The sequence below is a fragment of the Serinus canaria genome, chromosome Z (assembly GCF_022539315.1).
Source record: "Serinus canaria isolate serCan28SL12 chromosome Z, serCan2020, whole genome shotgun sequence".
NCBI classification, from domain to species: domain Eukaryota; kingdom Metazoa; phylum Chordata; class Aves; order Passeriformes; family Fringillidae; genus Serinus; species Serinus canaria.
The window spans coordinates 37,817,168-37,835,479 of NC_066343.1; the positions used below are offsets into that span (position 1 = coordinate 37,817,168).

At 39.5% G+C, this 18,312-nt stretch overlaps 1 protein-coding gene across 9 annotated transcripts in view; it reads right to left on the reverse strand.

The window, feature by feature from the left end:
* The window catches only part of AOPEP (aminopeptidase O (putative)), a 579,142-nt gene that overhangs the window by 461,477 nt on the left and 99,353 nt on the right, over positions 1-18,312 (reverse strand). For 5 of the 9 annotated variants that reach the window (XM_050986949.1, XM_030237056.2, XM_030237059.2 and 2 more), the window contains 2 exons: positions 5,593-5,655; positions 4,889-4,993 (listed from right to left, as the gene is read on the reverse strand). In XM_050986949.1, the coding sequence (XP_050842906.1) occupies positions 4,889-4,993; positions 5,593-5,655 (168 nt within the window). Of the gene's footprint in view, positions 1-4,888; positions 5,017-5,592; positions 5,656-7,109; positions 8,412-18,312 lie in introns of those variants that run through there. The other 4 variants (XM_018922983.3, XM_030237058.2, XR_007780448.1 and 1 more) reach the window with 3 other exon arrangements.

Consider the following 18,312-nt stretch of genomic DNA (forward strand, 5'->3'; position numbering starts at 1 on the left):
CAATTTATAAACATTTAATGCAAATCAGATCTTGTACATGAAAAGCTTTCCATCCAAATTTCTAAGTGAGAAAGGAATGAAATGTTTTCTGTAATCAGTGAAGGCCAGTTTACAGGGTTCCTAGAAAGTTCTGGGAATTTAACAGCATTTGGTACAGCAAATAACGCCATTGAAGCATCTCTGAATAACAATTTAGGATTTTTCACCATGTTTCTCTTAGCTGTTAAGCAGCGCACAAGCTCACCAGACTATTTCAGATTTGATCCTTGCTCTGATTCTTAGTTTGGGAGATTCAAATTTAAAAAAACTCATTTTGACAAACAAAAAATCTATGCCAATTAAGGATTTAATGTAATTTTTATGCATTGTATGTTAATAGTCGTTACCTGAATTATCAGAAGCACACCACCAGAATAAATTTTCTAGTTAACTATGAGCTCTTTTATACCACATGGTATTTTTATCAGTATTTTTTATGAGACTTCAAAATATTTTCCACTTGCAGTATAACAAGACAACTCAGTTTAGAGAATTACAAGATTTGTTTCTTGTGTTTCACTTACGCTGATGAATTCATTATTAAAGGGCAAAGACAGCATTTAGCATTAGTCATATATATCACAATATATGGCTTGGGTTTTTTATTTTTTATTAAAACTTAAAAGTGGTATCAACAAAGTCATTTATGCTCAGGTTATTAAGAGAGCTTAAATAGTGACAACTACAAGTCTCTGGAGTGACACAAAGGATCAATAGCAACAACCAATAGGAAAAAAAATTGAAGTCACATTGCTAGTAAAACTAGCAGACAAACTTTAAATGCAAGAAAACAGCATTTCCAAGAAAGCAGCACAAATTATTCTAGGAAAGTTGAATCACTCCCCAAAGTTTCAGTATACAATCTAACTAAGACTGAAACAGTCAAATGCAATTTTGATCATATGCAGGAAACATGTTCCTTATCTAGTGTGAGTACATATGCATGCTTATTTCAGTGTTTTTCCTAAATCCTGTGTATCCTTGTTATCTCATCTGATGACACTTTTTATACTACTGAAATATGATCAAATCAGCTTTTATGTTTTGACACTGAATATCACGTAAAAGTGAATTAGTCTTCTAATGAAAAGATGTTTCTCCCTAGTAGATACAGATGGCATGCCACAATTCCACTAGTGTGACTAGAAGATAATTTTCTTCTGCCTAACACAGACAGGACAAGGGAATCTTTTTTTTTTTCCCAAAAAGACACAGTCAACTATTGAAACAAACACCATCATCATCATAACAACACCATTTAACAGTTCTACCATACTCTTCATTATAAAACATTGCTTATTTTAACCAAGTAATTCTTATCAACTTTGATACACCTTCTCTAAATTTCACACACAAACAGCATTCTGTATTGATTCACATACTGACTGCTAAAAGGGCTGACCAGATAAATGACAGCCTGAAGAGACAGCATAATATTAAATGAGGAGTAAAAAATGTACAAGAATAGAAAGGAGGACAAAAGTAGAAATGCAAAGGGTGAATATGTTTATGTATGTGTACACGTTTTGTAGGAAGAGTAGCTACAGAGCGCTATAAGCAGAAAACATAGTGAGCAAAAGGTAACTTTATTTTCAATTTTTCAACTTGTTTTTCCATTTTTTTCAAACAGCTAGAGAAACTGAAAGTAAATAGAAAGGGGTGAACAGTACTGAAGGTGACCAAATGAGTCAAAAGAAGACAGGGAAAGACACAAGGTGTGAAAAAAGAAGTAGAAAAAATAACGGCAAAAAAACTCGGCATAAAAGGTGTTAAGAAAATAACACGCTTTTCAGTTTCAAAGATAGAACAGCAGTTTCAGAGACAGAACAGCAAAAAGCTTTTTAAAAAAAACTTAAAAACAAACAAAAAAAATTAAATAAAGAAAATGAGCAAAAGTATGAGAACCCTCAGCTATTCAGCTAGAAGTCTTTCTCACTCATCAATTCTGTTTCACTGCCGTAATCCGCCATGTGGATTCAGACTGGAGAGCAGCACCACACCTTTCTACACAAGCTTCCCCACTGGCTCCTTTTTGAGTATAGTTAACACTACAATCACATAGTTTTATCCAGCACATGGTATCCTCAAATGTTTTTTAAATACATAAAAATGTATGTAAAGTCAGCTCCTACAAACTTAACAGTTTAAAGGCAACTTTTTTCAAGAAGCAATTCCTTGCTAATTGTCAGCAACCTTTCCTTCACCATTCTGTTTGACTTATTCCATATAGTTATCTTTCTGTGCTAGATTTTGGACTTGGACACAGTTGCTTTGATTTCTGGGTGACTCAGTATAGCAAAGTCATCCACCTTGGATTAGAAACAGGACTTCCTATCACGAAGAAGAAAAATAACAGAGGAAAATTGGACAGCATAGGCACATGAAACCTTAGAGGAAAATCCAACAGCACAGGCAGATGGAAGTTTAGAAGCTACATGTAAAAAGTTAGTGCTTGTTTGGAAAGTTTAGAAGCCACATTTAATAAGCTGGTGCTTGTTTTGAAAGGATAAGATCAAAGCAAAGCTCAGTTTTCAAGGTGTAGCAAAAGACATCAGTATCCTTATTTTAATCACAGTTGTAATATGAGCTGCTATCAGCTCTCTGACTTCTCTGTTTATTATTGCCCGCCTTCTCACCTCCCTCTTCCCACTCAACATCTTTATTTCTATTTCTCTGCTATCTTCAAGGTTGCCTTACTTTTCCATTACATGCTTTTTTCTTTCTCATTCTCTTCTTTATCTCTGAAGATACTTTAACTTCTGTATAATGCCATTTCTTCTATAAGCAGACACAACTAAAAATTAAGAATTCTCATAGAAGAGAGGTTAGCACCACCTGCACTGAGTAGGAATTGCACTGGCAAGTCAGGGTTGGAAACCTAGCACAACCAACTCTGAAAACAAATAATAAAGCTTGGCTAGCACCAGGGAGGTCCCTCACTCTTTTTCTCCTCTATTCTTTTACCTGTGACTGTATTAAAAAAGTCACCATTGCAATGGCCAAACTTCTAGGCATAAAGAATTCCAAACTCAATGAATAGTCACTGGTTTACTATCAAATATAAGACAATTGTTATGCCTCTTCCTTCCCATGTGGTTAAGTACCTTGAAAATGCAGTGCTGTGAATCGACATTGGATCTCCATGAATTATTGATAGATATTAGAAGACAATGGTTATGCTTGTCTTCAATTTTAATGCATATGTCTACTCACAGACCTTGCTCTATTTGAAAAACCGATGAGTATATCTTGTTTACACATCAGGTTTTGCATTTCTGTCACTGTAAGTAAGGTACATGCTGAAACTGTCTCTCACAAAATGTGGAACACGTGGAGAACAACATCCTCAACAGAATGAGAGTTTTCTCAGTTCAAAGGGATTTTGCACTAATGAAGCCTTCTCCTATAGAAAGAGATTAGGATTTGTATAACAGCATAAGACACTTTTTAACCTACTGTTAAGGTATAACAGAGGATCAACCACCCTCTTTTAAATGTACCATTTAAAAACTGCTTCAAAACGTACACAGTCTGGTTTGTTCTAGTGTTATTTGTACCATCAATGCATTTTGCTCACCAATTCCCAAGGCAATACAATTTTTATCTTAAAAAAATTTCCTCATCTTAGCATAAAATGATTGTAAATACAAATGCTACATACATATGCAAACACGCCCTGACATACAGAAATATAAACAGAAATGGAATTACCTGGTTTATGCTATCTCTGTCTATTTAGATCACACCATTCTAAAGCACAAAATCACAGAACATCTTTCCCAAATTACTTACTCCAGTTACAAAATAGAAGTCATGAATTAAAGGATGCTACTTGGCAGTTTTTAGCTAATCATGGGGCTGCTAAATCATCCACCCACAACAATGCACTTTGTGGACATTTGTCATATACTTGCAATGCCCATACTAAGGCAACATATTGCAGGAGCTGGCAGTCATTCTATCAGGAAGAATTTGGCTACAGAAACAGCAATGATTCATTATGCATTTTAGAAGCACTGTTGAAACAGCAAATCAACACACTACTACTTTAATCCTTTAAAGGTTACAAGAGCTTTTAAATACAATCATAAATTTCTTTTCAAAATCAAAACACGCAAAAATAAAATCACAGTTCTAATAATGCATTTGGAAGTGCATCTTTATTCACCTTTTTTTCCCTCAAGGGACAGAAAACAGCTATTTACCTACCTCTCTACATTGTAATTAAAATTTTCAACTCAAACTTATTGAACAGGTCTTTCACAACAGATTAATTAAAATTCACTGATTTAAAACCAGTTTAAATTCGGTTGTATTCAGGTTTTAAAATCCTCTGTAGTAATTTTTAAAATAATCATCACATTTTAATTAAGTGAATTTTATAGTACAAATGGATGATTTTCAAACTCACCCTCTCAATTACGAGTTAAAAACATGGTCCAAATATTTCGTTTCAACATGCACATCACATCTATTGTTGTCGCAAAATCTACCATGAAAACTGTCTCTAACCTACCAGTATCAGAAAATAGTGCTTCAGGTCCTGTCAAGAGCTCTTAAGGGCTGTATTTCTCTGCACCTTTGAAAGAACCCTTCTTCCTAAGAATGTTCCAGTTAAATACAAATGGATGAAAATTCTGTCTCCTGAACACAGACATCTAAAAAGGCTATTAATTTCTGGCCATTGCATGTAATGACTCTGAAACTTTATCTTGTAACATCCATTTACTACCATCTTGTTGAAGACACTAAGTAACATCTCTACCAAGCTGAAGAAGGCTTAATCAGAAAGCTATTTGGATCTTCCGTCCTTTGTCCCATTACAAAAACTGACATCATGATTACTTACCTGCTGGAAAACAACTTCATCCTGCTTCATTTTCTTTTTGCTGCTTTTTCTGATCCTCCGGTTTGTCTGAATCCATTTTGTCACCTGGAGTTCAAAATCATGGTCCTTTTTAAGGCAGAAGAAGCAACCTGATTGCAGTTACTCAGCATTAGATACCTATAAAGGTACTCAAGACAACTTTATTGCTTCACTGGAAAGGAAAAAGCACTTTTCTTCTCTAAACGTGATGTGGTCTAAGGTAATCTGGTTATTACCTATACATGATCAAAGTGTGAGGTGATGTTCTTCATCTTAGAGTTTTTGGTTTAAGGCGCTTTGCACAAAGAACATTTTGATGTCAGAGCAGGTTGCCAAATGGGAAGTTATCATTGCAATGTGAAAAACTCCTGGGGAAAACCTCTGGGCTTTATCCCTTACACCTTCTATTTCAAGTAAGAGATTTATTTCCAGCCACCCACTCAAACATTGCTCCAGACTACCAACGCCAAATTTGGATGGCATGGTTATTATTTCATAAAGTAGTAACACTTAGTGGGGCTTTTTTCCCCATACTAATATTTTTATTCTTAATATGAAAACAATTATTTTTTAAAGCAAAAACGTGGAAGGGTGGGGATGGTGGGTAAGGTACAAAACTCCAGGAGCAGATCTGCAAGGGGAAGAAGCGGGCGCAACATAACAACTGTGAAAGGTTTCCTCCTCACCTCGCCGCTCACTTGCTGGACGAGCTGACATTCCTTCCACGTCTCTCCCTCCTCCAGCAGGGGCTACACAGGGGAGAAAGGGCACGGTGAGTCGCGATCGCCCGCGGAGGATCCGCGATGCTCTTCGCTCCCCGGGGCCCCGAGGCGGCCGGCGCGGGGGAAGCGAGGTCCCACTGCCGCCGGCCCCCGGAGCCGCGCCCGCTCCTTTCCGCCTCGTCCCGTTCCGTCCCACGCCATGCCACTGTTCCCGGGCTCGGCAGCGGCAGACCGCAGCCCTCGGTAGGAAATGAAACACCTTCTCAGGGTCCCCCGCCCCCGCGCCCCGGCCCCCGGAGCCCTTGGAGAGGAGGAGCCTGCCTCAAAGACGTCAGGGCCCGCCGGCTCTGCGGCGGCCCGGTCGGGGCACGGCGCCTGAGACAGCCACAGCGGGGCGGCCCGGCCCTGGCTCGGCTCGGCTCGGCTCGGCTCGGCTCGGCTCGGCCCGCCCTGCAGGTGCGGAGCCCGGCTCGGCCCGGTCCAACCCGGCCCGGCCACTGGCGGTGCTGCTGCCAGCCCGCGCTCCTTTCGACAGCATCCCTGACGGGACGGCCATTCATAACCTCCACATCATGGTCGTCACGGTTTGCAGCCTAATTATTAGCGATACGCTCTCTCTTCGAGACCCTTACTATGGAAGCCGCTTTCCTATGAACCCTCCTATAAACGTGTCACGAGTCTTCATGGACAGACGAACGCCTCGCGGGGATAGTTCAAGAAAGCATCATCACCCCTAACTACTTCAACATTGGCCTTGGTACTTGCTCTCGCCTCCAGAATTCAACTGCTTTCACTAAACTACCTTGGAGGGTCCGAAATGCACATTAAAGGCAAGATCCAAAGCAGCTTTATAGGTATACTGCACCACAGCAAGCCCTTTATCGAGGTCTCGGCTAAAGGCTTTATTTATTCAGCAAGACGCCGTGAGTAGGTAATTCAATTTAGGCATAGAACTTCAGGTATTCTTGCACCCTCCGAAGAGGATATTCAAACTTCAGCATGTTGGGAGATACTTGTGCCAACCATGCAAAATCCAAATACTATTAAATCCTATGTCAGGATTTTATCAAGTGCTTTTGTGTTTATATTTAAAAAACAAGAGGCAGTAAAGGAGAGAGTGCATAATACTTTTTATAGTTAAAATGATATTACAAAAGTGAGTATTTTAAAAATTATTGATACACTTTTGAAAATTATTTATACTCATACTGTATCTTGCTATAATATCTGAAAGCTTCAAAATGAAATCTGTGCTCTAGCAAAAGAATAGGGCACATTAAAGCATGTATGTAAGCAAACCCTCAGTATATAGAATTAGATGTACTTTGTAAACAGATAAGTAAATAAAGGTAGATCCAATAAGTGTGTATTAAATCTTGAGAGTATCCTTTTATCACTTGAAAAAAAAAATCTCTCCAGCCCTTTTGTTTTACTGCCACAACATCCTTCTTTCAAGATCAAAAGCTTTAGATCAAAGCCAAGATCAAACTCAATGCTTTAAATAGAAGCAACTTCACTATGAAGCATGAAACAAAGAAGAACTTTTTAACAGGGATACCACAATAAAAAATCTTACTGTAGTTTTTTATTTCACACTTACAACAGGTCTACTTGAAACAAGTATAAACAACATGTTTTTATTTTGTAAAGCCACAACAGATTTTTCTACTAAATGGTAATTCTGAAAGTGCCTACAAATTGACTCTTCAACTGAGTGTATTTAAATGAAGAAAGAAGAACAGAACATAGTTCAAAGGCAGTGAACAAAAAATTATGTTAACGGCAAACACAAATTAATGCAACTGCTTTAACAGTATTTCCTTGGATCAGTTAACAGATTAGACTTTGCATTCCCACAGAAGTAGTTATAGGAAACACTGGACCATAGAAACAAGGAAACACATTTATACTTTAAGTCCTTTAAAGAATGGCACTTCCTTTTCTGTCAAATGTTTTGAGAAAACTAGGGGGAAAAAAGGTTATGAGAGACACTGATTTTCAGACCTGCAGATCCTGAGGCTGATTTGGGATGAAAATCCACAAACACACAAACATACTGTGTGTTCAAATTCAGAGAAGGCTCCTGTTTTCTTGTTAGTAGTTGCATAGCAGTGAAGGAAAATCAAGAGGAATTGTTACTGACTTTTTATGGTAATATACTTTGTGGAGCCAACATCTGGGGTTCCCTAGTGCTGACTGCGGTGTACATCTTAATTTGAACATTCACCTACAAGATGATAGCACTGCAGTATAAGGTAAGAGCCAGCTTACCCATACAGATAGCCAGCAGAAAACAAAAAGCAGTGGCAGAAATAGGGTGGCCTAAGAAGCGATGGTCACAGCACACTGGAGTTGAATTATCAGTCAAGTCTTACCTCTGCTTATTGATGTGTCAATAAGATTTAGTTCATTACCAGAGCAGGCACTTTTGCTGGCAGGGGGAGAGAGCAGGGAAGAAGGAGAGGAGTAAGAGGAAAAGAAGAGGGGAGCTGTGAAAGAAGAGGGAAGAAGACAAAAAAAGGAGGAGAAAAAAGATGTTTTAGGACATTTTGTGTCCTTCTGTATTCCTCCATACTTGAAAAGCTTACTTACACCAGATAAAAGGGTGATGTCACACCCAATTTAAAATGGGAATGACTGCATTACCCTCCATCAACAGTACTATTTGCTGTCCACATGACACTGGCTGTCATACTTGAATCACTTCACAACAGAAATTTAGAGATTACTCCATCCTGCATGTCCTTCTTGGGAAGACTGTCTTTCAAAGACTGCAATCTGTCCTGTACAACAGATACGATAGGGAACAAGCAGTTATACATGTCAAAACATGTTAGTATCCCTCATTCTTGCAATAGCAGGATTAAATAGAACTGAATTTTGAAAATACAGGGAGGAGATAGCACTTTCTACAAACTGGGTAAATACAGACCAAATATCCTGGACTTAGGGAATGATTTACACTAGCTCTTACTCAAGTCAGACCAAATCCCAAGCGTACAATGAACATGCAGAATCATACATAGCCTAGAAAACAACAGAATATTTTTGCAGCAAACACCTCTTGTATTTTACATTGAAACAAACTGGTTTTGAATTGTTCTGGCTGTGATGGCTACTAATGGTATTTCATAACTCAGTGAAAAACTAAAATCATGAACTTCTCCTTTACATAGATTGCCTGTAACTTCAACTCCTCTGTGCTACTCTAATGCAAAAACAACCAGTGATAAACTAAGAAAGCAGTTTTACCTAAGGTGAACATTGAATTGATACCATTTTGTTGGCTTTCCAACAGTCCTCAGATACTGGCAGGCAAAAAGAAAAAAAATGAAAATGCTTGAATAAAAATCTTTACTGTAAATGAACTTCAGAAGAACTCCTGCAAAGTAGAGGAAATTGACAACCAATGCAGTCAAGTAATTTTCCAACCTCTCATTTCTAGAATCTCAATTACTGAATTTTACATCACACATACAACCTTGACATTTGTATATTCAGATATTCATGGACACCAGCAACTACACAGAGAAGTAATTTTCTCCTACAAGATATACCTAACTTCACCAGTACACAAATTGCAGTTTTGTACCTTTCTACACATTCCCATTTAACAGCAAACAAAATACAGATTCCCCCCTCCAGTTTTATTCTACTATACTAGAATGACACAGACTACTTTCTCAGATATCAGAAAAAGATAATTTAAAGGGGAATAGAAAGGATCATTTATAGAGGCAAAAAAGGTAAGTTTAAATTAGGAAATTAGTTTACTCGTAAGCTAAGAATATGTGTTCTCAGAATAATCTGTGTGACCTGAAAATTGTTTCAGCAGGAAAAATGTGGCTTCTAATTCTTCTGTTAAAAAAGAAAATACAGAAAAGTATTTTATCTGTTAGCTCACTAGATGATTAAGTATTGCTTGAAACGTTTGACTGGGAAACAATTGCAAGGATTTTAAAACACTACTGCTGCCAAGACTTTGCAGACAGACTAAGGAGACAGTGGGTTACATCTGAAAATTACAAGATGGCTGGTGCATCCACATTGCAAGAGTATCAGCACCACATAAAAATTACTGAAAAAGAAATCCAGCCCAGAACGTGCTCTTGCTAGAACAGCAAGTTCTCCAACTGATTCTGTGCAGTCTTCATGCATACATCTTTATCCACTGAAATGAAAAATCAAGTTTTTTTGACATTATCCATTTTTTAGGAAAAGCTTATTTATATTGATATCATAAATCTAAATGTGCTGGTATAAACATGCTCTTTTCAGATCAGCATGCTGTGTCTGGTATTTTTCAGTAACACCCCTCCAGAGAAATTCTGTTCAAGTCAAACTTGCTCCTCCTGAAGCTATCTCTACCTCTAAGAGACAAGGACCTGCTGAAACAATAACTTTCAGGATGTACTTTCAGTACACTGCAACATGATTTCATATATTGTGGTAGGAATATTTTTTTCAAAGTGATTATGCAAATATTTCCTTCATATACACATTGGCAACTCTGCTTTGTGAAGAAAGTTTCTAGGTACAGATGAGTCACTGTAACTATTTAGTTGCATGATCAGATTCATAATCTGATAAAGAAAATATCTCTGACCTCATGACCATGGGATCTCTAAATTATAGGCTTATTACTTGTTACTAAATAATCTTATATAACATATAAGAGAAATTATTCATGGATCAGATTATATAACCTAGAATATGATAATATTTTCAGGGTGTGCTAAAGTGCTCTTTTTTTTTGTTTTTTTAATTCCCCTTCTGATTTCACCAGATGCTCTCACTACTGTGCAGGCATCTCAAGCAAATCAGAGAGCCAACATCACATGCCTCACTAGTATGGGAACAGAGTCACTGCTATTGGCAGCAAGCACCTCCCACTCAAGAGAGAATACACACCATGAGGTAACCTGTGGTTTTACCTGAATAACCTCAAAAAGGACCTGAGGAACTGGGATGGAAAACCCACCTCTGCACTAGTAGCACATATATCTGAGCTGAAAGGAAGAACAGGTAGCACAGGAAGTTCTTCAAGGGTAAATGCCACTCCTATCTGAGGGAGGATTTGTCCAGTTTCCAATGGGCAAATCCTCCCTCAGATAGGATAGAAGGGCTGGTGTTCCTTGTGGTCCTCTTGAAGGGATCTCAGTTTATATTTACAAGAAGTGAGCAATGACAGCCGTGACCATGAGTAAAGTGACCCTGACTCCAGCCAGGTAGTGGAAAGGGACAAATCTATTGGAAAAGGGACAGACCTATTGGACTGTGTGGATCCCATGCCCTGGCACATCAGACATGCAAGGTAAAAAGCTTTAGTTGTGACCAGAGCACAATGTATCCTGATACCATCGAGACATGTAGGGGTAGAATCCATCTCTGTTTCTGGGGTGACAAGGGAATCCCAACAGCTGACTGCACTGGAAGCTGGAGTGAGCCTGGCTGGGAATGAATGGCAAAAACACCCCACTGTGACTAGGCCAGAAGCTGCATGATCCTTGACATAGATTACCTCATGAGAGGGTTTCAAGGACCCAAAGTCATTGGTAGGCTTTTGGGATAGCTGCTATGGAGACGGAGGAAATCAGACAGATGAATACCTTGCCTGGTCTCTCAGAGGACCCTTCTGCTGTGGGGCTGCTGAGGGCTGAAAAACAACAGGTACTGATCACTACCACATCACTGCACTGTCAGCAAAACTGCACCAGTGGGACTCTGTGGTCCCCAGCCATGAAATGATTTGTGAGCTGGAGACCCAGGGAGTGGTCAGCAAGCCTCCCTCACCCTTTAATAGCTCTATATGTCCAGTGTGTAAGTCCAATGGAGAATGGAAACTGACAGTGAACTGTCAGGGCCTGAATGAAGCCACGCCACCTCTGAGCGCTGCTGTGCTGGGCATGCTGGAACTTCAGTATGGACTGGGGTCCAAGGCAGCAATGTGGTGCCACCATTGACACCTCTGCTTTCCTCCATTTCTTTAGCAGCAGAGGTTTAGTCAGGCCACAATTTGCTTTCAGCTGAAGGGCTGTGCACTTGGAATCAAATGCCCCAGGGGCAGAAACACAGCCCCACTATTTGCCATGATTGATCCAGACTGCACTGGAAAAGGGTGAGGCTTCAGAACACTTGCAGTACATTGAAGGCATCACAGTATGGGGCAACACAGCAGAGGAAGTTTTTGAGAAAGGGGCGAAGATAATCCAAATCCTCTTGAAAGCTTTGCTATAAAGCAAATTAAGGTCAAGGATCTGCCCAGAAAATGCAGTATTTAGGAGTAAAATGGCAAGATGTACATCATTAGGGTCCAGCAGACATGGTTAGCAAAGTAGCAGGTATGTCTCTGTCATGGGTAACCCAAAAGGTTACTGAATTCCACACCTCTCTGTGCCAAAAAGTCTGTACTGTCTCTATAGGATCCTGTGGCTGGCGAACAGAATGACAGGGCAGCGGCTAGGGGCTAGGGTTGTCCCAGGACCTTTACAAGTCAAGGCATTCAGGCAGAATCTCACTCTTACCTGTCTTGCTTTTTCTTGCCTCTACTTGCAACAGTTGCAACTCAAGCGGCTTCATTTCACAATCAAAAGCTGTTTCAGAGTGAATTTTGAACACCTGCCTGCAGTGCCAGAGGAGCAGAGCAGCCCTGCTCTGTGCAGCCACCCCAGCCCACCAGCAGTGTCTGGCTGAGGCAAAAAGGGGTGAGTGAGAGGCGCCCCAGCCAACTGTACTGCTGTCTGCTGCTGACAGCAAGGCCAAGGCTCCCCACGCGTTCTACCCCCCTGGCCGAGTCCCAGCTGCCAGAGTTTGCCAGCTGCAAACTCTGGCAGCTGGCAAATTCAGAGCTGCTGCTGCCTCCCAAGGTGAGGAGGGCGGCCACCATCTGCCCTCTGTTTCCCTACAGTGCCTCGTGCCATTATGGGGAAGGGCCCATATGCCACCATTTTGAGTTTCTCTTTGTTGCTGGTGAGTCCATTAGATTTCACCAGCTTCGTAACTATCCAACTAGTGACCATTACTGTTATTTTTTACCCATTGTTATTTCAGTTTTTTAGTAAACTATTATGTTTTTCACTTGTAACAACTACTCATATTCAGTGGAAAGGGATTGATGAAAAATAACTCATTTTAGAGTGTCCCCTTTAAACTGTCTTAAATGAAGACAGTTGTCACTGGCCAGCAAAAAGTAAACACCTAGGCATTCCTAGGTGCTGAGGGTTTTTGGAAGATGCATATTCCTGATTACAGACAGATTGTAAACTCTATCATGTGACGCAAAAGAAAAATTATTTCAAGAGGAGTCCTGAACAACAACAAGCTTTTGAACCCCAGTCACCCAGGGATCTTGGAATTAATCACTAACTGTCCTGAAGACAAATATTTCAGACCATCATCATTGGAGGAGGAAAAGGTGCAGTGCTGAGGAGCTCCCACAATGTAGGCAGCTACCTGAAAAGGAATAGCCATACACTTTCTTCACTGAGAGTTCTGCCATATTGTAGGGATACATCGAAAATGGAAAGCTGGAGCTGGAGACCCAGGGAGTGGTCAGCAAGTGGTCAGCTATGGAACCCTGTGCAAAGTCACAGAAGCATTTGAGTGACAAGGTGGATCAAGTCATGTTGCAGAGCTGAAAACTGCCCAGCTGGCTTTAGATATTGCTGAATGAGAGAAGTGGCCAGTGCTCTACCTCTGCACTGACTTGTGGGTAGCGTCAAATGCTCTGTGGAGGTGGCCAGAAGGATGGAAAAAGACCAATTGGAAGTGCAGAGACAAACCCACCTGAGCTGCTGAACTGTGGCAGGATGTGACTGCCTGGATAGAGAAACTGGCTGTAGAAGTTCATCATGAGATGCAGATGTGCCCAAGAGTTGGGCTGCTGAAGGACATCGCAACAATGGACGAGTGGATCGAGCTGCCAAGATTAAAATGCCTCAGGAGGATCTGGACTGGCAATGCAAGGGTGAATTATTTCTGACTTGGTGGGCCCATGATGCCTCAGGTCATCAGGGAAGAGATGCAGCACCCAGATGCGCTTGTGGTCAAGGGATGGGCTCTTTATCCCAGGTTGTCCATAACCGGGAAAGGTGCTGGGATCAAGCAGGCCAAGAAAAGCCTCTGTGGTATGATAGGTGATGGTCAAAGCAGAAATAAGGGGAGGCCTGGCAGATCAGTTACCTCACACTCCTGCAGGCTTGCCAAGGCAAGTGTTATGGAAACAACCACTGGATGGCTGGAGAAGTATCCTGTGCCTTGCAGCACTGCCTGGAACACCACCCTGGGCCTTGGAAAGCAAGTCCTGTGGTGACCTGGCACCCCGAGAGAACTGAGTCAGACAAGGGGACTCATTTCCAAAACAACCTCCTGGACAGCCAGGCCAAGGAACACAGTATCAAGTGGCTGCATCACATTCCCTATCACTCACCAGCCTCTGGGAAGACAGAACAGTGCCATGGACAGTTAAAAACCACATTGAAAGCCATGGGGGGTGGGACCTTCAACCACTGGGCTCTACATTTAGCTAAGGCCACCTGGTTTAGTTAACACCCCAGGCTCTGCCAGCAGAGCTGTCCCTGCCCAATCAAAACCTCCATGTATTGTAGAAGGGGGTCAACTTTTCTTCATGCATACAAGAAAAGTTTTAGGGAATACAGTTTGGATTAGTCCTGCCCCAAGCAAAGGCAAACCCATCCTTGGGTTAACCCATTATTTTTGCTTAAGGAACTGAGTGCATTTGGTGGGTAATGCAGAGGGAGCAGGAAATGTGATGTGTACCTCAGGGGGATTTGATTTTGGGGTGAGGAGAGTGTGCAACAGTGAATTGTATAATATTGGTTGCTGAATGACACTGCCAGTGTATGCCAGAACTACCAGGAACAATGAGTATGGACTGCTCCAGCAGTCATGAGCTCCTGATGCAGACTGCAACCCCAACAGTACACCAGCTCTCCTGCCCTGGAAAACATCTAGGATGGGTAGAACCCACAATTACAGACTAAATGAACTCAACAGACAACTTGGAGGGATGGATCTTGACTACAGAAATGATACCTGTGCTTGTGTATATGTATATAGTTTGAAGGTGTAGGATCTGAGTGTGATATAAATGGTAAAGAATAATGGATGGATAATACCCTAGTTTCAACCAAGAGTTCATTTTTTGCAGTCGCGGAGAGTGTGTGGCTAAGGCCCAGATATTACTTGATAGAACATCACTTGTTTATTGAATTTCTTGTTGAAGAAATAAAATACACCTTCCAGAGGTATTGAAATTTGAGCTTTACTGATCCATTGAGGTAGTCAAAAATTCTTCTGACAGCTTTACTAATGAAACATATTGAAAACAAAAGTTCTCTAACCCTCTGGCCATGATATACTGCTTACCCAAATGTTAAGGACAATTAACCGTAAACTGAACAATGACATATACTAGCTTTGTCGGCCAATAGACTTTTCAAACCTATCTTTCTCCAGACATTCTCATTTCAGCATTTAAATTCCTCTTTGACCTTAGAAGGGAGTAGTTAGAATAGATAAAGCATTTCTTCTTTATGGAGATGGAATAAGTTTTAGAAAAATCACCTATTTTTCATTATTAAGAGAAGGTGATCAATATCTCTGTCTTCAGTCCGATTCTAAAGCATGGCTAAGTCAAAAGGAGATAAGGAAGGTACTGTAAACTGAGAATGAACTCAACATTGCTCCTACTGACTTCGTGGAAGACAATGAATGGATGGAGATGGAATGAAGACTTGCACAAACTTAGTTACCATCTGCTCTGAAGAAGTATTCAGTAGCTCAGTATTTCTGCAGAGTGTCTGAAAAGAAGCATAGGGCTCAAAAGCAAGCACTTCCATCCTGAAGTCTAGCCAGCTAGAAATACAGAAATGCAACAGCATTTGAACCCTCAAGGTCACTTTGAGTTTCTGACTGAATCATTAGACCTGAATGCATAGGTGACAGTTTTTAGCACACAGAGGGTTTCATGGATTGCACATACAGAGTATGTGTTGCATACAACACCTCTTCCCCCCATATTCACTCCTTCCAGTCACAAACAAGATTTTTTAAAAGTCTAGGGAAAATTTCCAGGAAGTAAAATGTGTCTTCTTTTAAAAATCATAGACCACTCTAGAGGGTATATAGCAACTTGTTCCTGTCACATAAGATTTTTATCTCAGTTTCAGGCCCAGTTCTTTATCCTTCTGAACTAAAAAGATCTCAAGTATTGTTTCCTAGAGTAGCATTTCACTAGTTATTTCATAGCCTGGTTTCAATTCACTAAAATTACTTATAAGGAACTTGAAACTGGAGAGGTTTCAGATATCTCAAAAGCTACTCTTTCCTAACTATACACTAATACAGAAAAATTTTCTGGCAAGGTAGCATGAAAAATATTTTAAACCTTTATGGTTTGTTTCCACTGAGTAAAGAAAACAATGAACAAGCTAAAAATTAATTGGTGCTAACTTCTGTGCTTTTTTTTGGATGTTTTTACAAGCAGTAATTAAAATCTATGTTTATTGCTATGCAAGCCCAGCTGTGTCCTTATTAGGCAAGTCTAAGTTCAGTATTTCTGTCTAGAAGAGGGCCTGTCCTCCCTCTGTTTGCTATGTTTCCACCTCCTGTGTATGTAGGTGGGAGAGTGGGAGCTTGGGAATGTGAACTTGGTCCAGCATTGATCAGTCAGGCAGCAAACTGTTACTGTTCTTTAGATACCAAACATAACTCCTTTCTACAATGGATAAGCTCAGTCATTCTGCACATAACACAGCTTTTGTGTTCAGCAGTGCAGTTAATAGGAAAAGGGAATGAAAATGACTGCTTGAGATTTATTAAACTTAAGAGAGATTCTAATGAACAAACACATGGAATCCAGTCCACTATTATTTAAAAAACTTAACATTTATTTCAAATGCACTTCAACTTCTTGAACTTGGGCAGATTTACTACAAGTAAAGTACTACAAGTACTTTACCTCTGAGTTGCATGACACTGAAAGGCAGTTAAAGAAAAACAGGACACTTGTGAAAATCTGGCTTGTAACTGGAGAGGCAAGCCAGTGTTTCCGTAGGTCATTAAACTAAAATCAGTAAAGCATCTTTCTCATCCTTAACATAGACTTAGGACTCCAGCTGAAAATCTCAAAAGCATTTTTTTCTTAATTATTCAATTAATGGAGACTCCTAAAATTCTGTTTAAAACTTCAGTTTTAGAAATTAGAACAAGAGAGGCACTAAAATCTTATGGCCAACAATTTCAAATCTAAATTTTAAATATTACTATCTACATTCAGTCTAGACACCAGGTTACTTGGTGCTACATGAAAATCTCACCTGAGGCAGCATGTTACCCAGTTTTAGAATGTGATCACACAATACTGTGTAACAATGCTACTTGGATATTGAATGTCTTTGGTTTTCTCCAAATCAGCAATGATATGCAATGCAGAAGAAACCTACATCAAAACTTCTAAAACTATAGCAAGACTAAACCATGCCTGAATTTGAAGAGCTCTGTAATAAATCTGGGTCTTTAATGAGGTATTTTTTTATATAAGTGATTTTCTTGAACTTTTTGAACTATTCTAGAAACTAAAATAAACCACTGTTGTGTCTCATTTAGCACTTCTTAGTTGCAATTTATAGGAATGGCTAAGTAAATTACAAGTCCATTTTATGCCGATGACCTTCTTTAGATCAACACAGAATCTATGTAAATAATAAATGACCTTAGAACTTTTTTGATAGCTTGTTACAAACAAAATACCAAATTCTCTGTATACTGTGATCTATCTAGAAGAACTTTCAGGCGGATAGTCTTTACCTAAAGCATTTTTCAAAGAGTCAAGTACATAAAGACAAAGTCTCTCTTGATTTGTTTATCTTCATGATTCATATTACTTTTATGCATGCTGTAGTACCATACACATGGTTTGATTACAGTTTTATTTTTTCTAAATCCCTTCTTCTAAGAAAATGAGATGCAGTCTTGTCAGTACAACTAATAATTTCAGAAAAAATCTCGGCACTGATGATTCATATTCAAAAACTTTCTTACTGTGCTTGTTATCATTAAAGAAGACATTAAATAATTTATATTGTTGACGTATACCCAATTACATTTTTAAGAATTTTAGAAAGATCATTTCATCTTCCAATCTGCAACCTTGCTAATGTAAAAAAAAAGAAAAACAAACAAACCAATTTTCTTGAGGGGAAGTGCCTATTATTCAAAGTGTGGTTTCCATGTACAAGAATAAGCACATACCTTAAGGTAGCTGCTATGCTTTCTTCAAATTATTTCTCAAATATAATTCAACCATCAGTTGAATCATTTATATTTTCTGCACTCATAGTAAACTATACACAAAAATCTCTGTCTTCAGATAAAAAACTAACCAAGGAGTAAGCCTCAAATTTCCGTATTTAAACAGCAACATTTTGTTCTTGGGACTAATATTTAACACCAATTTTGAAATTAATCTAACAGATTCACTACTGAACTGTATTAAGCACTGAAGAAAATTATACCCCCTTCCTGTTTTTTCTCCAAATCATTTATGTTTGAATGAGATTTTATACTTAACAGATCATTCTCACTGCCAATGCCTACTCATTTACTGTATCTCAACAAAAAATGCGCATTTCACTTGTGTACTTGGATCCAATGTTGCCATCT